The sequence below is a fragment of the Piliocolobus tephrosceles genome, chromosome 10 (genome assembly GCF_002776525.5).
Source record: "Piliocolobus tephrosceles isolate RC106 chromosome 10, ASM277652v3, whole genome shotgun sequence".
Taxonomy (NCBI): Eukaryota; Metazoa; Chordata; class Mammalia; order Primates; family Cercopithecidae; genus Piliocolobus; species Piliocolobus tephrosceles.
Genome location: NC_045443.1, coordinates 50494649 through 50521958, shown reverse-complemented (window position 1 = coordinate 50521958; position 27310 = coordinate 50494649). Strand labels below are relative to the sequence as shown.

At 48.2% G+C, this 27310-nt stretch overlaps 1 protein-coding gene across 3 annotated transcripts in view; it reads right to left on the bottom strand.

Annotated features, from left to right (window-relative positions):
- The window catches only part of LOC111541933 (transcription factor Sp1), a 51960-nt gene extending 41332 nt beyond the window's left edge, over positions 1-10628 (bottom strand). For all 3 annotated transcript variants that reach the window (XM_023210984.1, XM_023210985.1, XM_023210986.2), the window contains exons 1-3: positions 10499-10628; positions 8998-9155; positions 7190-8702 (exon numbers count right to left, since the gene is read on the bottom strand). In XM_023210984.1, coding sequence (XP_023066752.1) covers positions 7190-8702; positions 8998-9155; positions 10499-10505 — 1678 coding nt within the window. In that variant the 5' untranslated portion in view covers positions 10506-10628. The remainder of the gene's footprint in view (positions 1-7189; positions 8703-8997; positions 9156-10498) is intronic.
- Between the last annotated feature and the right edge of the window lie 16682 nt (positions 10629-27310).

Sequence of the window (27310 nt, the reverse complement as noted above, 5' to 3'; positions counted from 1 at the left end):
TCTCATATTCCACTGATTTTCAAATCAATCAAAGCACTTAGATTTTTTTTTTTTGAGACGGAATCTAGCTTTATTGCCCAGGCTGGAGTGCAGTGTGGTGCGATCTCAGCTCACGGCAACCTCTGCCTTCCAAGTTCAAGCAATTCTCCTGCCTCAGCCTCCCGACTAGCTAGGACTACAGGCGTACACTGACATGCCCAGCTAATTTTTTGTATTTTAGTAGAGACGGGGTTTCATCGTGTTGCCCAGGCTGGTCACGAATTCCTGAGCTCAGACAATCTGCCTGCCTTGGACTCCAAAAGTGCTGGGATTATAAGCGTGAGCCACCGCGCCCGGCCTCCTCAAAGCACTTAGATTTTAAATGAGATCTTTCCTACTTAAACTGAAATAACCATTTAAAAAGCACCAAACACTCTGCGAACCAAGTATATCTTTCTGTGCTGATATCTGTAGAAAATAAAATTTTTAAATTAAAAAGAGAAACAAGGCCGGGCGCGGTGGCTCAAGCCTGTAATCCCAGCACTTTGGGAGGCCGAGATGGGTGGATCACGAGGTCAGGAGATCGAGACCATCCTGGCTAACACGGTGAAACCCTGTCTCTACTAAAAAATACAAAAAACTAGCCGGGCGAGGTGGCAGGCGCCTGTAGTCCCAGCTACTCGGGAGGCTGAGGCAGGAGAATGGTGTAAACCCGGGAGGCGGAGCTTGCAGTGAGCTGAGATCCGACCACTGTACTCCAGTCTGGGCGACAGAGGGAGACTCCGTCTCAAAATAAAATAAAATAAAATAACATAAAATAAAATAACATAACATAAAATAACATAACATAAAATAACATAACATAACATAACATAAAATAACATAACATAAAAAGAGAAACAAGTATAATACTAGGTAAAGACAAAAGATGCAGAAACATTCAATATTATATTTGATAAAATATCTTAAAATAAAAAATTCTCTCTATGACCTTTTGCACAAAAATGATAACTGGTAAGACATTTAAATCATCTAAACCTACTTTTCATTAATGTCCAAATTTACTGGTCTAAAACACAACTTTTTAACAAATTAGATCTCAGCAATCCGACCCCAAGTTTAGTAACACCCTTGGCAAACCATCCCTGGTATCACATTCAACTTAACTTCTAAGAGAAGACATTTTCCTGACCCCAATAAAACCCAGCAGATGTGAAATCGTTATTTTTAGTACCTGAAATTTGGTTCGTGAGTGAATTATACCCATCAAGGAAATATGTTCTATTCTCCTGCCAAAGCCCAGTCCTGCACTCTTTATTAGACAGAACTCACAAGAAGTCATCCAAACTTAATCTTTAAAAGTCAACTCCCCCTCAACCTGTGGTAAGAGTTTCAGGATTCAGCAGTGGCTAAGAAAAACATCTGAGGCTTTAAATAAAAAATAAAGTAAAATAGGCCGGGCATGGTGGCTCACGCCTGTAATCCCAGCACTTTGGGAGGTTGAGGTAGGTGGATCACTTGAGGTCAGGAGTTCAAGACCAGCCTAACCAATATGGTGAAACCCTGTCTCTACTAAAAGTACAAAAATTAGCCAGGCATGGTGACGCATGTCTGTAATTCCAGCTACTCGGGAGGCTGAGGCAGGAGAACTGCATGAACCCAGGAGATGGAGGTTGCAGTGAGCCAAGACCGCACCACTGCACTCCAACCTGGGTGACAAAGCAAGACTCCATCTCAAAATAAATAAATAAATAAATAAATAAAATAAAATAAAATAAAATAAAATAAAGATCTGGCAGAATATGACTAAAAAATGAAAGGAAAAGCTGCTGATAAAGAAAGAGGGGTGTCAAGAAAAAAAAAAAGCTCACACCTGTAATCCCAGCATTTTGGGAGGCCAGGAGATCAAGACCATCCTGGCCAACATGGGGAAACCCAGTCTCTACTAAAAATACAAAAATCAGCAGCTGGGCACAGAGGCTCACGCCTATAATCCCAGCACTTTGGGAGGCCGAAGCAGGCAGATCGCCTGAGGTCAGGAGTTCAAGACCAGCCTGGCCAACATGGTACAACTCTACTAAAAATACAAAAATTAGCCAGGTGTGGTGGTGGGCGTTACTTGGGAGGCTGAGGCAGGAGAATCGCTTGAACCCAGGAGGCAGAGGTTGCAGTGAGCCGAGACCACGCCATTGGACTCCACCCTGGGCAATAAGAACAAAACTCCGCCTCCAAAAAAAAAAAAAAGAAAAAAATCATTTAAAAAATAAATAATAAATGTAAACAGACTAAGTAAACACCATGGAAGCTGCAATCTCCCACAATCATTTTGTACAGTGACATACACACGTATCATACAACATTTCACATCCAGTGTTCTTTCTACATCATACCATTAAGAAGTTGAACATATTGCAAAAAGGTTAAATTTTACAGTAAAATAACTATCAGAGAAGGCGGTAAAATGAGACACCCCCTTTTTTTTTTTTTTTTGCCAGGAACTCACCCTACCACCCAGGCTGGAGTGCTGTGGCGTGATCATGGCTCACTATGTCCACAACGTCCCGGGCTCAGGCGATCCTCCTACCTCAGCCTCCCAAGTAGCTGGGACTATAGGCGTGTGCTACATGCTCAGGTAATTTTCATATCTTTTGTAGCGATGGGGGATCCCTATGTTGCCCAGACTGGTCTTGAACTCCTGGGCTCAAGAGATCTGCCCGCCTTGGCCTCCCAAAATGCTGGGATTACAGGCATGAGCCACCATGCCTGGCCAAAACAAGATACTTTATAGCAGGAAGGCAAAAGCTGAAAAAGCAGTGAGCTTCTGGGAAGTAATTTTTTTATCTTTCATGAAGGATAAAGTCATATAAATTAAAGGGGAAATACTACACAATTATTAGTTGCCAGAAAGGAGGAAGTTTGGATCTTCAAAAACCCCTATTAATGACGCGAACAATCTCAGCTCTCACAAAACAGCCTGTCAATGCCTCATTATCTCATTAATGAATGTCAAGCTCCTGTTACCTTACAGAAACACGTGCATTTTCTTCAGCTCAAAGACCATCAGTAACAACTAGGTAGCACTAGCCTATGACATTAAATAGCAGACTTCCCCAGAGCATGATTTATCTATGAGAATGCATCATATCTTTTCTCTAAAGTCTAAGTTATAAGCCTTTTAGAATTGCAAGGATCCAAATTACTAACAGGAATAATCCATTTTGCTTTGAAGAAGAGCAAAACTGGGTACTTCAATCTAAGAGCAAATAGAAAACAAACATGAGGCCCAGCGCGGTGGCTCACGCCTGTAATCCAAGCACTTTGGGAGGCCGAGGTGGGTGGACCATGACGTCAGGAGATTGAGACCATCCTGGCGAACATGGTGAAACCCCGTCTCTACTAAAAATACAAAAAATTAGCCCAGCGTGGTGGTGCGCGCCTGCAGTCCCAGCTACTTGGAGGCTGAGGCAGGAGAATGGCATGAACCCGGGAGGCAGAGCTTGCAGTGAGCCAAGATTGCACCACTGCACTCCAGCCCGGGCGACAAAGCCAGACTCCCGTCTCAAAAAAAAAAAAAGAAAAAAAAGAAAACAAACATGATGGTGTAGGTTGCCCAGAAGTGTCTAATTTTCTATGCTGTAGAGCTCAGTTTTTATAAAACTTTTCCCATTTCTACTCCCATAAATGTTTAGTTTATAAAACACCTGTCAGTTCTAGAGCATTAAATCGTAAAGCAAAAACACCTTTTCGAATACATTTTTAGCAATCTAAAGAATTTTTCAAGTCCCTAGTTAAAACAGGTTACACCCTAGACTAGTAGAACTAGCCCCAGCTCTGGCTGTTATCTCATTAAGTGATTCTCTGTACCTCAATTTCCTCGTCTAGAAAATAAGGCAGTTGTACTAGATAAATTCAGTCCCTTCCAGCTCTAACTTTCAATTCTAAGATTTCAATTAACTAAGAAAATTACTGTTTTGTTAAAGCTCAACATGCAGTATTTCTAAACACACCACAGAAATGTAAGAAAATCAGGGAACTCAAGCAGACGTCCCCCCCCCCCCAATTTACCAAAACTGCAAGAGGCTGGAAATATAGTTGCCTATTTGTTACCCTCACTTAGGTAAGAATCAGTCTAAATGGAATGAGAACTTGGTAACAAAAGTAAACAATTTATAAACCCACATATATATGCCAAAACAACTAGAAGTGGCCAGGCGCGGTGGCTCACGCCTGTAATCCCAGCACTTTGGGAAGCCAAGGCGGGCGGATCACAAAGTCAGGAGTTCGGGACCAGCCTGGCCAACATGGTGAAACCCCGCCTCTACTAAAAAAAAATACAAAAAATTAGTAGGCATGGTGGCGTGTGCCTGTAATCCCAGCTACTCGGGAGGCTGAGGCAGGAGAATTGCTTGAACCCGGGAGGCAGAGGTTGCAGTGAGCCAAGATCACACCACTGCACTCCAGCCTGGGAGACAGGCAAGACTCAGTCCCAAAAAAGAAAAAGAAAAAAAAAAGAACTAGAAATTGCGTGATATTATTTGGTGACATTGAACTATTTTCCATATTAGTATAATTGTGCCAGAATATAAAAATGTGTGTATATCCTTTTATTGTGCTTTATTAAAGATCAGCTCCATACAACGGAATTTAAAATGTTACAGTCAGGCTGGTCGTGCTGGCTCACACCTATAATCCCAGCACTTTGGAAGGCTGAGGCAGGCGGATCACTTGAGGTCAGGAGTTCAAGACCAGACTGGTCAACATAGTGAAACCCCGTCTCTACTAAACATACAAAAATTAGGCAGGCATGGTGGCTCGCGCCTGTAATCCCAGCTACTTGGGAGGCTGAGGCAGCAGAATCACTGGAACCCAGGATGGGGAGGTTGCAGTGAGCAGAGATTGCACCACTCCACTTGCTCTGTTACAGCCTGGGCAACAGAGCAAGACTCAGTCTCAAAAACGGAAAAAAAAAAAAAAAAAAAGACACGGTCTACATAGACTTACACCTGCTTACTGTTTTAATTTCAAATTAATAGTGAAACATTTAGTTCAAAATGAAAGACCCTGAACATTATGGTCAACCAATTCAATATTCTTCCCAGATTATTTTTCCCTTCAATGCTCTCCTCATTCCTAACTCTTCTCAATCCCACATCCCCCACTCCATTCCAGACCCCAACTTACCAAACCACTCCCTTTCTCTCTCCTCCCTTCCTAACCATACACAGTACTTTCAAAGCAGACTAGGAAGTTAGACTGCTACCTAGGAAATACCAGAATCACCTAGGACACTCATATGTTAGTGTGAAGGGAAGCTATGGGATTTTGTTTTTAAGATAATTAGGAGTTAAGAAAAATTCAACCCTGATTAACCAGCACGCTCAGTGTGGGATATTCTCATTAATACTAACCAGGGAACTTATTTTGTTGAAAAGCAACCCATTAGATCATTTTCCCTTCAATTAGGAGTTACAGTTCACAAGAAATACCTGATGATAATCTGTGTTCTACAAACGGGCAAAATTCATCATCAATTTTTTGTTTTTTTTGGAGATAGAGTCTTGCTCTGTCGCTCAGGCTGGAGTGCAGTGGCATGATCTTGGCTCACTGCAACCTCTGCCTCCCAGGTTCGAGAGATTCTCCTGCCTCAGCCTCCCGAGTAGCTGGGACTACAGGTTTGTGCCACCACGTTTAGCTAATTTTCGTATTTTTAGTAGAGACGGGGTTCACCATATTGATCAGGCTGGTCTTGAACTCCTGACTTCATGATCCGTCCACCTCGGCCTCCCAAAGTGCTGGGATTATAGGCATGAGCCACTGCACCCAGCTCATAATCAAATTTTTTATTTTTATTTTTTGAGACAGGGTCTTGCTCTGTCAACCAGGCTGGAGTGCAATGATGTGATTTCGGCTCACTGTATAGCCTCTGCCTCCCAGGTTCAAGCAATTCTTGGCCTCAGCTTCCTGAGTGGCTGGGACTACAGGTGCGCATCACCACGCCTGGCTAATTGTTTGTGTTTTTAGTAGAGAAGGGGTTTTGCCATGTTGGCCATGCTGGTCATGAACTCCTGACCTCAGGTGATCCACCCACCTTGGCCTCCCAAAGTGCTGGGATTACAGGCATGAGCCACCGTGCTCAGCCGCCTGACTACATTTTGTATTTTTTTTTTCAGAGTCTCACTCTGTAGCCCAGGCTGGAGTGCAGTGGTGCAATTTTGGCTCACTGCAACCTCTGCCTCCCAGATTCAAGAGATTCTCATGCCTTAGCCTCCCGAGTAGCTGGGACCATAGGCATGTACCACCATGCCTGGCCAATTTTTGCATTTTTTGTTGGACAGGGTTTTGCCATGTTGTCCAGGCTGGTCTTGAACTCCTGAACTCTACCCATCCACCTGCCTCGTCTTCTCAAAGTGCCTGAATTACAGGAGTAAGCCACCGTGCCTGGCCCATAATCAATTTTTATCCTATGGAGGTGTTGGCCTACAGGTCAAAGAAGGCCTTAGAGCTAAAAATGGTTTTACATTTTTAAAGGGGTGTGGAAAAAAACATACAAAAAAGAAAATGTGGCTGGGCGCAGTGGCTCATACCTGTAATCCCAGCACTTTGGGAGGCTGAGGCAGGTGGATCACCTGAGGTCAGGAGGTCAAGACCAGCCTGGCCAACACAGAAAAACCCCCATCTCTCCTACAAATACAAAAATTAGCTGGGCGTGGTGGCGTTTGTCTGCAATCCCAGCTACTCAAGAAGCTGAGGCAGGAGAATCGCTTGAACCCGAGAGGCAGAGGTTGCAGTGAGCCGAGACTGCGTCACTGCACTCCAGCCTGGGTAACAGAGCAAGACTCCATCTCAAAAAAAAAAAAAAGAAAAGAAAATGTGACCACATGAGGCCCACAATGCCTAAAATATTTACTATCTGGCCCTTTACAGAAAGTTTGTCAACCCTTATTCTGCAGCACCAAAAACACTGAGTAGTACACAGACTCCAAAATATTGCCCAGAAGTGCTCCTTTCTTATCAAACTAACTGGAGAAGTTTCCTTTACTTCAGTTCCAAATTACTTAAACAGAATCTCTATTTCTCAAATTTATTTGCCTAAATGAAGAGCCCTCAAGAAAGTGTTACCTCAAAAGGCTCTATTCCCTTATTTAGACTCAAGTTTCAGCTAAGATGCTAGGGTTGGTTCCCAATAAAAGCAAAAGATCGGAAAGCTTACCTGGGGCATTTGCTATAGCCAATGGCAGGCCTTGAATTGGGTGCACCTGGATTCCTGAAGTACCCAATGCACTGAGGTTAATGGTCTGGAGGCCTGGCATGGAGGAGAGTTGAGCAGCATTCACAGTGACTGTGCCAGCAGGAATGGAAGCAGCTGAGGCAATCGGTGTAAGAGTGGTGCTGCTGCTGCTGGTCTGTCCCAAAGAAACACCCTGCATTGGGGCTAAGGTGATTGTCTGGGCTTGTGGGTTCTGAACTTGGAGGTTCTGCAGCTGTAGAGTCTGCCAACTGACCTGTCCGTTGGGCCCCACTGTTGGTGTCCGGATGATGATGGGACCAGAGTTTGGAACAGCCTGAAGCTGGAGGTTCTGGAGGGTTTCTTGGGAGATAGCTTGAGTTGTAAAGGTCTGCCCTGACAATGGTGCTGCTTGGAGGGCCTGGAGGGCCTGTCCCCCTTGAACTAGCTGAGGCTGGATAAGAATTTGTTGCTGCTGTGTCTGCTGGTTTTGCTCTCCTTCTTTTTGCTGACCTGCTTGCAGTGAGCCTCCAGATGTCTGGTTTTGCTGGATGTTCAGAGCATCAGACCCCTGTAGCCCACTGACCCTCTGGGGTGTCTGGCCTTGAGAGTTGGTCCCTGATGATCCACTGGTAGTAAAGTTCATAATTCCCATGTTGCTGGTGGTAGTAGTAGTTGAGTAGCTATTGGCATTGGTAAAAAAGGAGCTGGAACTGGCTTGTGATGACACCAAGCTGGCAGAACTGATGGTAGTCCCTGAGGTGACAGGCTGTGAGCCACTCTCCTGGGACCCAGAGCTGCTGATGGTGACTGCCTGAGAGCTGGGAGTCAAGGTAGCTGCAGAAACGCTGTTGACAGGTAGCAAGGTGATGTTCCCATTCAGGGCCACTGGTACATTGGTCACATACTGAGTCTGTCCTGAGAGTACATTATTAGCCAGGCCTTGGAGGGGGACAGCCTGCTGGAGTAGGTTTGGCATAGCAGCAATGATGTTGCCTCCACTTCCTCGATTTGTGATAATCTGTTGGTTTGCACCTGGTATGATCTGTATTTGACCAGAACCATCCTGCTGCACTTGGGCCCCAGTGGCAGCAAACTGCAGCTGTTGCCCATCAACGGTCTGGAACTGTGGGATTACTTGATACTGAATATTAGGCATCACTCCAGGTAGTCCTGTCAGAACTTGCTGGTTCTGTAAGTTAGGAGTGGCAGCTACAACATACTGCCCACCAGAGACTGTGCGATTCTTGGAAGACTCACTGCCATTGCTGCCATTGGTACTGCTGCCACTCTGTTCCTTTGAGGTAGGGGTAGCCCCAGAGGAGGAAGAGATGATCTGCCAGCCATTGGCACCCTGTGAAAGTTGTGTGGCTGTGAGGTCAAGCTCACCTGTTCCCCCTGACTGACTCGGGCCCTGGGAGTTGTTGCTGTTCTCATTGGGTGACTCAATTCTGCTGCAAGTTGCTGCCAGCAGAGCCAAAGGGGATGGCTGGGACTCCTGGCCAAAAATAAGGGAGAGGAAAGGAGTTAGTGACACCCAGCTGCCAGCCTAGGGGGCAGTATACAACAAATAAACAGCAACGTAGTGCAGACAAGGAGCAAAAAGCAGAAACAAAAAGCTGACCTATCTGTATTGCTGAAACTCCTGTCTTTGGGGATCTCCATACTCTTACTTCTTATCTATAAAATGGTTTTGATAAGCTCCGTAAAAAGCTTTCTATGAAGAGTAAGGCAATTATCTAAGAATATTTACATCCTCTCAACTTCTTCCCCACTCTATCATTATCACTTACCTGCCCTCCTCCTCCTCCACTGCTGCTGCTACTGCCTGTGCTGCTACTTCGAGCCTGTGAAAAGGCACCACCACCATTACCACTGCCCCCATTATTGCCACCAACTCCTTTTTCAATCTTCACCACAGCTGTCATTTCATCCATGGAGTGATCTTGCTCTAAAACAATTAAAAAACAAACAACTTAAACTTGAGGGAAGAAAAGAGATGAAGTAGGAAGGATAAAAGGAGGCTATGATGAAATAGCAATGACTAACAGGAAGGCGAAAGGCGCCAGTATAAAGAAAATGGATTGGAGGGCAGAGAGGAGCTGCAGGGCATGCAGGACATGAACTAGGCTCAATGGTGCCAAAAGTGGGCCTCAATTCTCCCTTACACAAAATTAAACTAAGAAAACATTCAAAAAGTGCTTTGGGGATAGGAAATGTGAAGGACGGTAGTCATGTTGAAAGAGTTTCAAAATAAGAAAAAGTATCCTAAGGGAAAAAAGGACAGGTAAGGCAAAAAACCACATGTGGGTGGATGGAAAGCTTGCTAAAATTAAGGTTAAAAGAGATGGAGAGGCCGGGCGCGGTGGTCATGCCTGTAATCCCAGCACTTTGAGACGCTGAGGCAGGAGGATCACCTGGGCTCAGGAGTTTGAGACCAGCCTGACCAACAAGGAGAAACCCCGTCCTCACTAAAAATACAAAATTAGCCGTGTGTGGTGGCGCATGCCTGTAATCCCAGCTACTCCCGGAGGCTGAGGCAGGAGAATCGCTTGAATCCGGGAGGTGGCAGTGAGCCGAGGTCGCACCATTGCACTCCAGCCTGGGCGACAACAGCGAAACTCCCTCTCAAAAACAAAAGAGAGATAAAGAAACAAAAATCCAAGTGTTAAAAGTAACAAGAGGAGAGGGGAAAAAGAAATAAAAAGTGTGAGTAGGAAAACATTTGTGAATACTACTAAAGAACTAAAGAGGTCTACTGGTTAGTAGTCAGGAGGTTTCGGGGCGGAGGGCGGGCCCTGAGGGAAAGGGCGGTTTCGGGGTGAGGGGCGTGGAAAGGGCGGGACGGTGGGGCGGGGGGAAGGGAAATCTACGGAAAGTGGGGGGAGGAGGGCCCCGGAGCAGGCGGCGACCAGAGGGCGGACCAGACAAGCGGTTGGCCCGGGCGGGGCCTTCACTGCTCGGGCCGCCCCCGCGGCTCCAGCCCCCGGCGGGAGGAGCCTCAGGCGGGCGGCCGAGTAGTGGGGGGTAAGGCCCGTCCCCCGTGGCCGGGGCGGGCAGGGGGCGGGCGAGGCCACGCTGCCCCCTCCCCCGGGGCGGGCGGCCCATCCCCCTCCTCCTCGGAGGCCCCGCCACTGCCCCGTCTCCCTCCCTTCCCTCCGCCCCGGGCGGGACCTAGGCCGCCGCCGCCGCCTCCCGCCCGCCCCCCCTCACGGCGGGGATCGCCCGGTCGGCCCTCGCGCGCGCCCCCTCACTCGCCTCCCACCCCTAAGCTTGGAGTGGACTCATCCTTACCGCTCATGGTGGCAGCTGAGGGACAAGCTCAAGGGGGTCCTGTCCGGGGGGGTTGGGGGGGGCCGGGAAAAACGCGGACGCTGACGAGGCAAGCGAACCCGGACCGGACAGGGAGGGGGGGGTGAGGAGGAGGGAGCAGCGCGCCACAAGCCCAACCTAGGCCCCGCCCCTTCTCTGCTGCCCCGCCCAATGAGGGAGGGGGAAAGGAGGGACTTGCAGAAGAAAGACGGTGAGATTTTCCAATGGCAAGACTTGCTTGCTCTCTAAGGCGTGTAAGACTAAGTTGCGTGCCTGGTGTCCGCCCAAAAAGACCGCCCTCTCAGTGCTAAAAGCCAATGAAGGATGCAGGAAGTGAAGATGGGCGGGAGCTGGGGATTATTGGCTTGGAAGGAAACCAGTTAACCGGCAGGCGGGCTCCCTGAGACTTCGGGATAGGGAAAGCTTTGATAGGAATGACAGAACAACGGCCAACTAGAATCCGGGATATGCTTGGGCAAAATCCTAGTGGGAGGAGAGGTAAGAAGTAGACAGGAATAGGATAGGCTGAAGCTGATTAAAACCAATCAGAAATCAGGCGGGCAGCCAGGAAAGTTATGATTGGATTAAGACTGAAAAGAGACAGGAAAGGACGCATATTGACGTGAATTAAAAGCCAATTAAACGCCGGATTAACTCTGAGGGCGGAAACTTGGAGTGGCAGAAGAGAATTGGCGGCTCCCTCAGTTATTCAATCCAATGAGAGAACGAAGTAAGCCTGGCACCGCCTCCTAGTTGGCCAATGGGCGTTACCGGAGCCGCCCATCATGAGGGAGGGAGGAGGGCTGTGCCAAGAGGAGACCGTCGCCATATTGGCCCACCTCAGGGGACGTTGTTACAGTCATTAGGTAGGACGGTTTAGTGGAGTCCTGCAGCTCAACAGGTGTCAGAGCCAAGGCATTTGGCGCGCAGTTCCGCATCAACACTAGGATTTGTTTGAGTCTTCGTTTAACTGCCCCTATGAAGTACCTCTCAAATCTTACCCGTTTCCCGGGTGGGCGGACAGGCGGGCAGATGCCTCAATGTCGCTGCAAGCCCTGCGAGTGCAGCCGGAACGAGATTTGGGGACAGCTCTCACCAAATAAGTTAACACTGAGCTGACCAATATGCAGAGTCTCCGTAAGATTCCAGAAAACGCCATTTTGTTAAGTTCCGCCAGACAAAGGCGCTAACCACTTAGGACTGGTTAACTTTTCAAGCTTTGAGGCTAAAGTGCGGATAAGTCACTTCCATTTTTCCCAGTTAATAGTAAATACCGCCTATGCATAAAGCAAGATAGCTGAGCTCCTGCTTTTTGCAATCACGAAGGTTAAACTTTACTGCAAGCACCTGGATTTCTGGCCTCGTCTTTATCCGTGTTTTGGTGGAGCCGGCCTTGATAGCTTATCAATGACACGATGAGGTCGTGTCCTTCAGTATTTGTATCTTAAATGTTGTCGCTTGCTTATATGTTCTTATGTTTTAAAATCTGAATTCTCCTATACTATTTTAAGCCCTTTGGAGTTAAGAACTGAGGCCTCTGCTGCTTTAGACAGGTAAAAAGGTGAAGTGATTGCTGACTGCCTACCGTGTTAGGTGCCTAAGTCAGGGAGGCAGTTGGTATTTCGTGTCATCCTTATCAGGAAGATTTTATTAAGTATTAGCTATATTATGTATTTTATAAGTGAAGACATTCAGGCTGAGAAGTGACTTACCCAAGGTCACAAAGCAAATGAGTCGTAAGTGTTAGATTCCAACCCAGAATAGTTCCACAAAAAGTTTTCTGTAAATTCTTCAGTGAATTAATGCTGCCGGGCGCAGTAGCTCAGGCCTGTAATCCCAGCACTATGAGAGGCCGAGGCGGGCGGATCGCTTGAGCCCGGGGGTTCAAGACCAGCCATGGGCAACATGGTGAAACTCCATCTCCACAAAAAAATAACAAAAATTAGCTAGACGTGGTGATGTACGCCAGTAGTCCCAGCTACTCAGGAGGCTGGGGTCCAAGGATCGCTTGAGCCCAGGAGGTTGAGGCTGCAGTGAGCCCAAATCCTGCCACTGCACTCCAGGCAGGACAACAGAGTGAGACCTTGTCCCCAAAGCAAGTAAATATATAAATGCTTTTTAATCTTTACTGTCTAGCTCCTGAAAAAAAAAAAAAAAAAAAATCCTACCCCTACTCCCAGGACAGCTCAAATGGCATCATCCTCTTATATACCTTTATTATGAAATTTATCAGAAAGGTGCGGTGGCTCACGCCTGTAAATCCCAGCACTTTGGGAGGCCGAGATGGGCAGATCATGAGGTCATGAGATCGAGACCATCCGGGCTAACACGGTGAAACCCCGTCTCTACTAAAAAATACTAAAAACTAGCCGGGCGAGGTGGCCTGCGCCTGTAGTCCCAGCTACTCGGGAGCCTGAGGCAGGAGAATGGCCTAAACCCGGGAGGCGGAGCTTGCAGTGAGTCGAGATCGCGCCACTGCACTCCAGCCTGGGCGACAGAGCGAGACTCCATCTTAAAAAAAAAAAAAAAAAAAAAAATCAGATTACATGACAAATAATTGCATGTCTCACTATATCAAGGTTTCTCAAAACGAAATGTCACTCTCAGAATCCTCTGGGTTCTTTTTCAAAAAAGGCAGATTCCTAGACTTCCACCTTAAACCTATTTTTAAGTAGCTCTTTCAAGTGATTAGTCCCTAAACCCAGTTTAAAACACACCAAGAAGGCTGGGCACGGTGGCTCACGCCTGTAATCCCAGCGCTTTGGGAGGCAGAGGCAAGCAGATACTTGAGGTCAGGAGTTTGAGACCAGCCTGGCCAACATGGTGAAACACCGTCTCTAGGAAAAATACAAAAATTAGTCGGCAGTGGTGGCACATGCCTATAGTCCCAGCTACTCAGAAGGCTGAAGCAGAAAAATCGCTTGAACCCGGGAGGCGGAGGTTGCAGTAACCAGGGATCATGCCACTGCACTCCAGCCTAAGCAACAGAGCAAGATTCAGTTTCAAAGAAAATAAAACAAAGCAAAAACACCAAGAGAAGAAACTGGGGAAAAGAAACTTCCAGAGGCCGGGGGCGGTGGCTCAAGCCTGTAATCCCAGCACTTTGGGAGGCCGAGACGGGCGGATCACGAGGTCAGGAGATCGAGACCATCCTTGCTAACACGGTGAAACCCCGTCTCTACTAAAAAATACAAAAAACTAGCCGGGCGAGGTGGTGGGCGCCTGTAGTCCCAGCTCCTGGGGAGGCTGAGGCAGGAGAATGGCGTGAACCCGGGAGGCGGAGCTTGCAGTGAGCTGAGATCAGGCCACTGCACTCCAGCCTGGGCGACAGAGCGAGACTCCGCCTCAAAAAAAAAAAAAAAAAAAGAAACTTCCAGAAAGGGAGAAATTTCCTGGAAGGAAGAAACTGCATTACTCATCTTTGTAAATCAAGCTCTGAAGATTTTAATAGCTGTTTAGTGCATTCAGCAACCTAAACTTGCTTGGGGATGGAGGTAGGGAGAGAAATTAACACCGTGGAGGAGTATTCTAAACATTTCACATATTTATCTAATTTAATTATTCCTACCAATTTAAGAGATAGTTGTCCCCTTTTACAGATGAGAAAACTGAGGCTCAGATATTTTGGTTAAATTATGACTGTTCTGTTAGTTCCAAAGCCTGTGTTTTTTCCATAGCCCTAGTCTACATCTGAATTGGGAATCTTTTGGGAAAAAGACCTAGATTCAGAAATTCAAAAGCCATCATCCTTTTCACAATTCTTCCGCCTCTGCTCCTCCAGAAGAACATAATTCAGCATGTGGCTAGTGAGGAATACCCTAGAGGTATACTAGTTTATTGATAGTCCCTGAGAGCAAATGAATGACACGATCCATCTTGTCCAATTGCTCTGTAAAAACCTGAACAAATTTCCTTTAGACTGAAAAAAAACACAAAAAACCCAAACTTATATCAAGCTATTCAGATCCCTCACATGCACACACGCAGTGTCTTTTTTTTTTTCTGAGACTCTCACTCTGTTTCCTTCAAGGCTGGAGTGCAGTGGTGCAATCTTAGCTCACTGCAACCCCTGCCTCCCAGGTTCAAGTGATTCTCCTGCCTCAGCCTCCCGAGTAGCTGGGATTACAGGCGCGTACCACCATGCCCGGCTAATTTTTGTATTTTAGTAGAGATGAGGTTTCATCATGTCGGCCAGGCTGATCTCAAACAAACTCCTGACCTCAGGTGATCCTCTGCCCACCTCGACCTCCCAAAGTGCTGGGATTACAGGCGTGAGCCACTGTGCCCAGCAATTTTTTTTTTTCTAAGACGCAGTCTTGTCCTGTTTCCCAGGCTGGAGTGCAGTGGCACGATTTTGGCTCACTGCAACCTCTGCCTCTCAGATTCAAGCAATTCTTTCTGCCTCAGCGTCCCTTGTAGCTGGGACTACAGACATGTGCCACCATGCCTGGCTAATTTTTGTATTTTTAGTAGAGACGGGGTTTCACCATGTTGGCCAGACTGATCTTGAACTCCTGACCTGAGGTGATCTGCCCGCCTCAGCCTCCCAAAGTGCTTGGATTACAGGTGTGAGGCACTGAGCCTGGCTACCTGGTTAACTTTTTGATGTTTTGTTGAGATGAGATCTCATTATGTGGCCCAGTTGGTCTTGAACTCCTAAACTCAATCCCAAAGTGCTGAGATTACAGGCATGAGCCACCATGCCCCACTTAAAATTCGTATCTTTTTCTTTCTTTTTTTTTGTTTGAGACGGAGTCTTGCTATGTTGCCAGGCTGGAGTGCAGTGGCGTGATCTTGGCTCACTGCAACCTCCGCCTCCTGGGCTCAAGCGATTCTCCTTCAGCCTCCCAAGTAGCTGGGACTACAGGCACATGCCACTGTGCCCAGCTAATTTAGGTATTTGTAGTAGAGACAGGGTTTCACCATGTTGGCCAGGATGGTCTTGATCTCTTGACCTCATGATGCGCCTGCTTTGGCCTTCCAAAGTGCTGGGATTACAGGCGTGACCCAGTGCACCCGGCCAAATTCCTATCTTTCATAAGAATGACTTCTATGAAGCCTTTCCTACCTCCCTCAGTTATTGAATACCCTGGCCACTGTGCTCCTTTTATTTGCCTCCATTAGAGGTATCTGAGTATCCTGTCTCCCCGACTAGATTAAGCGATTTGAGGGCAGGGATGATGCCTTTTCACTTTGGATTCTCAGGGCCTGGAATATAGTTGAGTCCCAGTAACATTTTTGTTAAATGGGAGGGGAAGCCTAATCCTGACCGTCCTGAATAGTCTCCAGATATAATACTAAGATTGATTCTCAGCTTTCATTTGGGTGCCTTATAAAAGTTAAATCACTCTTCCTGATTTTTTTTTTTTTTTTTTTGAGATGGAATCTCACTCTGTCGCCCAGGGTAGAGTGCAGTGGCAGGATCTTGGTTCACTGCAACCTCCGTCTCCCAGGTTCAAGTGATTCTCCCACTTCAGCCTCCCAAGTAGCTGGAACTACAGGCATATGCCACCACCCCTGGCTAACTTTGGTATTTTTAGTAGAGATGGGGGTTTCTCCATGTTGACCAGGCTGGTCTCAAACTCCTGACCTCAAGTGATTGGCACGCCTCAGCCTCCCAGAGTGCTGGGATTGCAGGCGTGAGCCACCGCGCCGGGCCTCTTCCTGATTTTCAACCCAATCCTCAGCTTTTTTCAGTCTCCTATTTAGCAATCTGATAATTAAGAACATTAGGCCGGGCGAGGTGGCTCATGCCTGTAATCCCAGCACTTTGGTCGGCTGAGGCAGGCAGATCACCTGAGGTTGGCAGTTCAAGACCAGCCTGACCGACATGGAGAAACCCCATCCCTACTAAAAACACAAAAATTACCCAGGCATGATGGCGCATGCCTGTAAACCCAGCTATAAAGGAGCCTGAAGCAGAAGAATCGCTTGAACCCTGGAGGTGGAGGTTGCAGTGAGCTGACATTGCACCATTGCACTCCAGCCTGAGCAACAAGAGCGAACTCCATCAAACTCTCAACTACAGCTAAGTACAAAGTAGACTAACTGAAATTTCTTTACCTGTCCTGCCTACTCTAGGATAAAGGAGGCTAGAAAAAAAGAGTCTTTTGACAAAATAGTGAAGTCTCGCAGTCTTCTAAACTCTTACTTTCCACCTCTGAACAAGAAAACAAGCCTAGACTTTTCACATCAGAAGCTTGTGATAAGCAGGCTAAGATCATTCAGTGCGATTCGGACTATAGAAACTGGAGGGAACACCGCATACAGCCCCCAAAGTCTTTTAAGAACCCTGGCAAGGCAAGAAATTGATCCAAAAAGAAACTGAAACAAGACGGACTTCTTCCTGGTTGGCAAGCCCAGAACTTGTTAGAAATTCAGGACTGGCTGCTGCTAACTGGTTGCTGATAATCTTTTTTGTGTTTGTTTGTTTGAGACAGAGTTTCGCTCTTGTTGCCCAGGCTGAAGTGCAATGGCGTAATCTCGGCTCACCACAACCTCCACCTCCCAGGGTCAAGCGATTCTCCTGCCTCAGCCTCCTGAGTAGCTGGGATTACAGGCATGCACTACCATGCCCGGCTAATTTTGTATTTTTAGTAGAGATGGGGTTTCTCCATGTTGGTCAGGCTGGTCTCCAACTCCCCACCTCAGGCGATCCGCCCACCTCGGCCTCCCAAAGTGCTGGGATTACAGATATGAGCCACTGCGCCCGGCCAATATTCTTTATTATTATTAACACTATTTAAAATGACTCATTCTGTACCTTTGCTGTGTCTTTGTTTCCTCATTTGAGAAGCACTGTGATTCATCCCTGCCTGGGCTGCATCTAGTAATACCAGGAAGACGTTCATTCAGTTCTGCAGAGTCTGTGGCTCTGGTGGTCTTGAAGGCCCTGAAGGAGCAAGGCTGGTTGTAAAATGAGAGTTTTTGTTTGAGGGCTGGGAGGTATGGTCAGGAACACAATTTAGTTATTGCTGGAGCTGAACTCTGGCTCAACCTTTTTTAATATTCCCTGACAGTAAGCCCAGTTGATGGTCTCTGGAGCTGGAAGATCCTTTACCAAATAAAACCAATAGTAGTTGGAAGCATGGTGAGGAAGAGGAAGAGAGATTGCTGAGAGACTGGAAGTTTCACAATCCATCTGCTTTCTTGAGAACTGGAGAACGAAGGCTCAGGGAACTGAGGAGGGTCAGAAATGGGCTTATACCCCAAGTAGATCAAACATAGAGCTTTCCTGAACATTTAAATCTGACCCCTAGGGATTCCAGTTTGGAACAAACACATAATTAAAACATTTCCCTTCCCTTCCCCAAATACCCAAACCCCTAAGGCTCCTCAGGGAGCCTAGGCTTGCCACACCCCTGAGGAAAGCGTGCTTAATGTCATCTAACCCCTGTGGTACCTACACACACCCAGACCCCTGCACTCCAAGTGTGATGGAGTCAGTCCTGCCTGGCAGCTAAGCATTTAGATTTTTTTTTTCTTTTTTGAGATGGAGTCTCGATCTGTTGCACAGGCTGGACTGCAGTGGCACCATCTCCATTTACTGCAGCCTCTGCCTCCAAGGTTCAAGTGATTCTCCTGCCTCAGAGTCCCGAGTAGCTGGGATTACAGGCACATGCCACGATGTCCCGCTAATGTTTGTGTTTTTAGTAGAGAGGGTTTCACCATGTTGGCCAGGCTGGTCTCAAACTCCTGACCTCAAGTGGTTCTCCCGCCTCGGCCTCTCAAAGTGCTGGGATTACAGGCGTGGGGCCACCACGCCCGGCCCAGCTCAGCATTAAAAAAAAAAAAAAAAAAAAAGTTCCTCTTTTAACCAAAAGTGAAGCAGTTTCCTTTTCTCCGTCCTCTCCTGAGACAAGTATCCCTGAGAACTCTCCAGAGTCCAGAGGTGAGAAGAAAGGGACACTACCCCATTCCCAGAAAAGGAGCATGGCCCACACAGGTGTGGGGAAAGGACCTGCTCTCCCTGGGCATTCACGGCAGAGGCTGGAGGAAGGAAGGGAAGGGGAGGCGAGAGGAGGGCAGCGGGCCAGGGGCTGGTTCTGTTTCCCCCTCCCACGGAACTGGGGCCACCCTGGGGGCGGGCGGAGGGCCGGGCTGGAGGAGGAGGGAGCCGGATTCGTAAACAAACCCGCCTGGGCCACGAGGTGCCCAGAGGAATGGGGTGGGGCTTGCCGGCCTCAGGGCCAGCCCGAAGCTGGAAGACTGGCGTGGGCTGGGCTGGGGCCTCTCCACCCCCAGTTTCCGGTTAGGGGTGGGCCCTGTGGCTCTCCCCAGCCGCAAACCCCTCCTTCCTGCTTTGCCCTCCCTCCCTCGAGCCCGAGAAGCTAGCCGAAGTTCTTGGAGGCCTGACACCTGACTTCTCTTTTTTTTTTTTTTTTTTTGAGACAGAGTCTTGCTGTGTCTCCTGGGCTGGAGTGCAGTGGCCGGATCTCAGCTCACTGCAAGCTCCGCCTCCCGGGTTCACGCCATTCTCCTGCCTCAGCCTCCGGAGTAGCTGGGACTACAGGCGCCCACCACCTCGCCCGGCTAGTTTTTTGTATTTTTTTTAGTAGAGACGGGGTTTCACCGGGTTAGCCAGGATGGTCTCGATCTCCTGACCTCATGATCCACCCGTCTCGGCCTCCCAAAGTGCTGGGATTACAGGCTTGAGCCACCGCGCCCGGCCCTACACCTGACTTCTCAACGCTCCTTCCGGAAGCCTTCACTGCCCCCAGGGAGAAAAACTGGGCGAGTGGGTGGCTCCTGTAGGGGAAAGGCCCTGGAACACCATGTTAGTTCCTTCTTGGTATGGCCATGAAAATAGTGGAGAGAAGAAGGAGGGAGAGGGCAGGAGCGCCACAGACTTCTGTCTCCAAGAGGGGTTTTCCGCACCACTGCCCGCGCCACAGATGCCCTGCTTAGAAGCGTTAATCTTCACCACCTCCTGCCAGCGCTCTGCGCTCCCCTCCCCCGCCGCTGTAGGCTATCAGAGGTGCCTGGGCAAAGGTCCCTGGGAGTGTCCCAGGAAGAATTTCTCCAGTCACTCACAAACTCATAACTAACATCTGTAGATATATTATCCCTTTCCAAAAGTTAGGAAATAAACAGAGCTTGAGAAGTGTGCCCCACCAAGGTCTCAAGGCAGGTCAGGCAGGACTCCCTGACTACAATTCTACTTCTTCAGCATTTCCGTAAGTGTGCAGTGACCACTGGTGGAATTTATTTACTTATTTATTTATATTGAGACAGAGTCTTGCTCTGTTGCCCAGGCTGGAGTGCAGTGTCACATTCTTGGCTCCTTGCTACCTCTGCCTCCTGGGCTCAAGCAATTCTCCTGCCTCAGCCTCCCGAGTAGCTGGGATTACAGGCATGAGCCACCATGCCCTGCTAATTGTTATATCTTTAATAGAGATGAGGTTTCACCAAGTTGACCAGGCTAGTCTTGAACTCCTGACCTCAAATGATCCACCCACGTTGACCTCCCAAAGTGCTGAGATTACAGGCGCGAGCCACGGCGCCTGACAGGACGAAAACCCCTCTCTGCTAAAATAAATTAGCCGGGTGAGGTGGCACGTGCCTGTAGTCCCAGCTACTCTGGAGACTGAGGCAGGAGAATCGCTTGAGCCCCAGGAGGCGGAGTTTGCCGTAAGCCGAGATCACGCCATTGCACTCCAGCCTGGGCAACAAGAGCGAAACTCCGTTTCAAAATAGTAATAATAATAATAATAATTGTTAAGTTTAGATGATGGGTGTTCTAGGTTCATTTTCTTCTCTATACCGATTTAAATGATTTTTTTTTTTTTAAGTCCGGGTCTCCCTCTGTTGCCATGCTAGAGTGCAGTGATGTCATCTCAGCTCACTGCAACCTCCGCCTCCCGGGTTCAAGAGATTCTCCTGCCTCAGCCTCCCAAGTAACTGGGACTATAGGCGTGCTCCACCATGTCCAGCTAAGTTTTGTGAGACTCTGTCCTAAAAAAAAAAAAAAAAAAAAAGGCCAAGTGCTTTCCTCTGTGACATTGCACTAATACACACACAGTTGTAGCCTCCTAGAGTGCCCTTCTCCCATAGGTCAATAACTCACCTTGTTTGTGTTTTTTTTTTTGAGACAGAGTTTCGCTCTTGTTGCCCAGGCTGGAGTGCAATGGCACAATCTTGGCCGACTGCAAACTCTGCTTCCCAGTTCAAGTGATTCTTCTGCCTCAGCCTCCTGAGTAGCTGGGATTACAGGCATGTGCCACTACACCCAGCAAATTTTTTATTTTTGGTAGAAACGGGGTTTCTCCGTGTTGGTCAGACTAGTCTCAAACTCCCGACCTCAGGTGATCCACCCGCCTTAGCCTCCCAAAGTGCTGGGATTACAGGCATGAGACACCGTACCGGGCCTAAATGATTTTTTAACAGTACAAATGGTGAAATTTTTCAATTTTTTTGAGACAGGATCTCACTTTGTCACCCAGGCTGGAGTGCAGTTGCATGATCATAGCTCACTACAGCCTCCAACTTCCGGGCTCAAGTGATCCTCACACCTCAGTCTCCTAACTAACTGACACTACAGGCACTCACCCCTGCACTCGGCTAATTTGTCTTTTTTTTTTTTTTTTTTTTTGAGATGGAGTCTCGCTCTGTCACCCAGGCTGGAGTGCAGTGGCCGGATCTCAGCTCACTGCAAGCTCCGCCTTCCGGGTTTACGCCATTCTCCTGCCTCAGCCTCCCCAGTAGCTGGGACTACAGGTGCCCGCCACCTCGCCCGGCTAGTTTTTTGTACTTTTTAGTAGAGACGGGGTTTCACGGGGTTAGCCAGGATGGTCTCGATCTCCTGACCTCGTGATCCGCCCGTCTCGGCCTCCCAAAGTGCTGGGATTACAGGCTTGAGCCACCGCGCCCGGCCGGCTAATTTGTCTTTTCTTTCTTTTTTTTTGGAGACAGCCTCATTCTGTCACCCAGGCTGGAGTGGGGTGGCACGATCTCAGCTCACTGCAAGCTCCGCCTCCTGGGTTCATGCCATTCTCCTGCCTGAGCCTTCCAAGCAGCTGGGACCACAGGCGCCCGCCACCACGCCCAGCTAATTTTTTGTATTTTTAGTAGAGACGGGGTTTCACCATGTTAGCCAGGATGGTCTCAATCTCCTGACCTCGTGATCCGCCTGCCTCGGCCTCCCAAAGTGCTAGGATTACAGGTGTGAACCACCACGCCCAGCCGCACTCGGCAAATTTTTGTTTTATAGAGATGGAGTCTGGCTCTGTTGCCTCATGGCTGGTCTTCAACTTCTGGCCTCAATATCCTCCTGCCTTGGCCTCCCAAAGCACTAAAATTAGAGGTGTGAACTGCCATGCCTGACCCCAACAGTGTTAGTTTTATTTAACTTTAATTTTTTTTTTTTTTTTTGAGATGGAGTCTCGCTCTGTCACCCAGGCTGGAGTGCAGTGGTGCGATCTTGGCTTACTGCAACCTCCCCCTCCTGGGTTCAAGCAGTTCTTTGCCTCATCCTCCTTAGTAGCTGGGATTACAGGCACCCACCACCACGCCTGACTAATTTTTGTATTTTTAGTAGAAACAGGGTTTCCCATCTTTGCCAGGCTGGTCTTGAACTCCTGACCTCTGATCCACCTGCCTCGGCCTCCCAAAGTGCTGGAATTACAGGCGGGAGCCACCACACCTGGCCTTAATTTTTACTTTTTGAGGCAGAGTTTCACTCTCACTCAGGCTGGAGTGCAGTGGCACCATTTCGGCTCACTGCATCCTCCACGTCACAGGTTCAAGGCATTCTCCTACCTCAGCTTCTTGAGTAGTTGGGACTACATGTGCGTACCACCATGCTGGGTGAATTTTTGTATTTTTTGTAGAGACAGGGTTTCACCATGTTGACCAGGCTGGTCTGGAACTCCTGGCCACAGGTAATCCGCCCGCCTCAGCCTCCCAAAGTACTGGGATTACAGGTGTGAGCTATTGCACTCAGCCATTTTTAATTTTTTTTTCTTTTTTTGGAGATGGAGTCTTGCTCTGTCGCCCAGACTGGAGTGCAGTGGCGTGATCTCAGCTTAATGCAACTTCCACCTCCCGGGTTCAAGCGATTCTCGTGCCTCAGCTTTCCTAGTAGCTGGGACTACATGTGCACACCAGCACGCCCGGCTAATTTTTTGTATTTTAGTAGAGACGGGGTTTCACTGTGTTGCCCAGGCTGGTCTTGAACTCCTGAGCTCAGGCAGTCTGCTGGCTCAGGGATGCCGGGATTACAGGCGTGAGCTACCGCGCCCAACCCATTTAAAAAATTTTTTAAGACAGAGTCTCGCCGGGCGCGGTGGCTCAAGCCTGTAATCCCAGCACTTTGGGAGGCTGAGACGGGCGGATCACGAGGTCAGGAGATCAAGACCATCCTGGCTAACACAGTGAAACCCCGTCTCTACTAAAAAAAAAAGGCAAAAAACTAGCCGGGCGAGGTGGCGGGCGCCTGTAGTCCCGGCTACTTGGGAGGCTGAGGCAGGAGAATGGCGTAAACCCGGGAGGCGGAGCTTGCAGTGAGCTGAGATCCGGCCACTGCACTCCAGCCTGGGCGACAGAGCGAGACTCCGTCTCAACAAAAAAAAAAAAAAAAGAAAGAAAGAGTCTTTCACCCAGGCCGGAGTGCGGTGTCATGATCATAGCTCACTGCAGCCATGTACTCCTGGGCTCAAGCCATCCTTCTGCCTCAGCCTCCCAAAGTGCTGGGATTACAGCTCTGAGCCACCACGCCTAGCCAAAATGTTTAAATAATAATAATCATAACAATACAAATCCCCACTGGCTCCTTTTTCCTTTCACATCACAAGCCTCAGGCCCATGGCCTCCTTTCCTTTTCGCTGGAGTTCAGCACCTTCTCAGCTGCCCTCTTCTCTTATCCCCTTGCCAAATGAGCCTGTGGCACAGAGCCAAGGACATGCCACCTTTTGCCATATATGTCAAGGCTTACTGGTTTAGAGAAGGGAAGTGGAAGTCCGAGGCTTCTCCCACACAGTGCCTCTTTAGAATCAGTTTCTGGGTTGGGTGCAGTGGCTCACGCCTGTAATCCGAGCACTATGGGAGGCCAAGGCGGATGGATCATCTGAGGTCAGGAGTTTGAGACCCGCCTGACCAACATGGTGACACCCCGTCTCTACTGAAAATACAGGAAGTTAGCCGGGCATGGTGTCAGGCACCTGTAATCCCAGCTACACAGGAGGCTGAGGCAGAAGAATCACTTGAACTCGGGAGGCAGAGGTTGCAGTAAGCCGAGATTGCGCCATTGCACTCCAGCCTGGGCAACAAGAGCGAAACTCCATCTCAAAAAAAAAAAAAAAAAAAAAAAAAAGAATGGCTTCTGGGCAGTAGTAGTAGAATTTGGATGAGACCCTCTCCCCCATACTGAAGACATCCATGTCCCAGCTAGTCAGCATCTATCACACTGTGTGGCTAGTCCAGAGAAGGAAAGGACTCAGAGAAAATTGAGCAATCCTCCGTGGGTCAGACTTTTGACTAAGACTGAGGAGGGAGGGAGTAGCCTGGAGAACTTCCTATCTTCCAACTGGTGTGATTATTTACACCCCCACCATTCTCTGCTCTCCTTAGTACCACCCCAGACTAAGGCCACTCTTTACTGATGTTCTTTCATCAATGTTGAACATACTGTATGCCAGACATTGTGCCAGACGCTAGGGAAGATGAGGGGGATGAGACATGGCCCTGACTCATGGCCTACTAGAGGAAGCAGATGCATACACAGGTAATCATAATATACTGTCCTACTTGCAATGAAGGAGGTACATACACAAGTTATCCCTTTTTCAGGGAACTTCTGTCTAGTTTACTCCCCAACAAATTTCTACTCTCTCCTTCTCAAACTTCCATCATCCCCGTCACAGCATATGTAATTAGTCATCAAATCTTATCAATTTAAAATAAAATAATAAATAATTTAAAATAAAATAATAAAAGAAGGCTTGGTTACAGGCATGGTGGCTCATGCCTGTAATTCCAGCACTTTGAGAGGCCGAGGCAGGCAGATCACTTGAGCCAAGGAGTTGGAGACTAGCCTGGGCTACATGGTGAAACCTTGTCCCTAATAAAAATACAAAAATCAGCCAGGCGTGGTGGCATGTGCCTGTAGTCCCAGCTACTCAGGAGGCTGAGGCAGCAGAATCGCTGAACAGGGAGATGGAGATTGCAGTGAGCTGAGATGGTGCCCCTGCACTCCAGCCTGGGAAACAGTGAGTGAGACTTTGTCTAAAAAAGAAAAGAGGCCCAGCACGGTGGCTCATGCTTGTAATCCCAGCACTTTGGGAGGCCGAGGCGGACGGATCATGAGGTCAGGAGATGGAGACCATCCTGGCTAATATGGTGAAACCCCATCTCTACTAAAAATACAAGACAGCCAGGTGCGGTTGCGGGCACCTGTAGTCCCAGCTACTCAGGAGGCTGAGGCAGGAGAATGGCATGAACCAGGAGGCGGAGCTTGCAGTGAGCTGAGATCGTGCCACTGCACTCCAGCCTGGCGACAGAATGAGACTCTGTCTCAGAAAAATAAATAAAATAAAATAAAATAAAAAACACACAGTGGAACGAAGTGAATCTAGGTGGTGGAGCCACAGGTCAAGGTTCACATCCAAGCTTATTTTTCTATTTATTTATTTGAGACGGAGTCTCACTCTGTCACCAGGTGTGATCTCAGCTCATTGCAATCTCTGCCTCCCAGGTTCAAGTGATTCTTCTGCCTCAGCCTCCTGAGTAGCTGGGACTATAGGCGTGCTCCACCATGCCCAGCTAATTTTTTGTATTTTTAGTAGAGACGGGGTTTCACTGTGTGTGCCGGGATGGTTTCGATCTCCTGACCACCGAGCCACTGAGCCCAGCCATGTTTTTATTTTTATTAAAAAAAAAATTTCTTTTTGGCCGGGCGCGGTGGCTCAAGCCTGTAATCCCAGCACTTTGGGAGGCCGAGACGGGTGGATCACGAGGTCAGCAGATCGAGACCATCCTGGTCTACACGGTGAAACCCCATCTCTACTAAAAATACAAAAAACTAGCCAGGCGAGATGGCGGGCGCCTGTAGTCCCAGCTACTCGGGAGGCTGAGGCAGGAGAATGGCGTGAACCCGGGAGGCGGAGCTTGTAGTGAGCCGAGATCGCGCCACTGCACTCCAGCCTGGGCGACTGAGCGAGACTCTGTCTCAAAAAAAAAAAAAAAAAAAAAAAAAAAATTTCTTTTTAACTGGACATTGTGGTGCACACCTGAAGTCCCAAGCCACTCCAGAGGCTGAATGAAGTGAGACAGTCGCTTGAATGTGGGAGGCAAAGGTTGCAGTGAGCCCAGATTGTACCACTGTACTTTAGCGTGGGCGACAGGGCTTTTGTCTTAGAACAAAAACAAAAGAAAAGCAAACAAACAAAAAAATAAATAAATAATTTGTTTGTTTTTGTTTTTGAGACAGGGTCTCACTGTGTCACCCAGCCTGGAGTGCAGTCGTGGGATCTTGGCTCATTGCAGCCTCTACTTCCTGGGCTCAAGCAATCCTCTTGCCTCGGCCTCCCAAGTAGCTGGGACCATGGGTGCCTGTCACCATACCTGGCTATTTTTTTTTTTTTTTTTTTAAGAGAAAGGGCCCCTATGTTTTTCCGGCTGGTTTTGAACTGCTGGGCTGAAGGGATCCTCCTGCCTTGGCCTCCCAAAGTGCTGGGATTACAGGAATAAGCCTGGCCAGCCTTAAAATGAATTTTTGAGGCCGGGTGCAGTGGCTCAAGCCTGTAATCCCAGTACTTTGGGAGGCCGAGACGGGTGGATCATGAGGTCAGGAGATCGAGACCATCCTGGCTAACACGGTGAAACCCCGTCTCTACTAAAAATACAAAAAAACTAGCCAGGCGAGGTGGCGGGCGCCTGTAGTCCCAGCTACTCCGGAGGCTGAGGCAGGAGAATGGCGTGGACCCGGGAGGTGGAGCTTTCAGTGAGCTGAGATCCGGCCACTGCACTCCAGCCCGGGCAACAGAGCAAGACTCCGTCTCAAAAAAAAAAAAAAAATGAATTTTTGAGACAAGGTCTTAGGTGTCATCCAGGCTGGAATGCAGTGATGCAATCATGGTCCACTGCAGCCTCAACCTCCTGGGCTCAAGTGATCTTTCTGCCTCAGCTTCCTAAGTAGCTGGGACTACAGGCACAGACTACCACACCCAGCTAATTTTTAAAATTTTTTTCTAGAGATGGAGTCCCAATATGTTGTCCAGGCTGGTCTCAAACTCCTGGACTCATGTGATCTTCCTGCCTTGGCCTCCCAAAGTGTTGAGATTACAGACAAGAGCCACCACAAGTGCCCAGCCAAATGTTTTTATTTTTTTGTAGAGATGGGGTCTGTGCTCAGCCTACATTTTTGTATTGAATTGTTTGACTTAAAGAAGCTTATTATATGTGGCCGGGCATGGTGGCTCACCCCTGTAATCCTAGCACTTTGGGAGGATGAGGCAGGTGGATCACAAGGTCAGGAGATTGAGATCATCCTGGCTAACATGGTGAAACCCCATCTCTACTAAAAATACAAAAAATTAGCCGGGTGAGGTGGCGGGTACCTGTAGTCCCAGCTACTCGGGAGGCTGAGGCAGGAGAATGGTGTGAACCCGGGAGGCGGAGCCTGCAGTGAGCCAAGATCACACCACTGCATTCCAGCCTGGGCAACAGAGCGAGATTCTGCCTCAGAAAAAAAAAAAAAAAAAGCTTGTTATGTGTATTATATTAATTATTTGTTTAAAATGTGACAAATATTTTCTCCCTATGGATTGTCTTTTTTTTTTTTTTTTTTTTTTTTTTTTT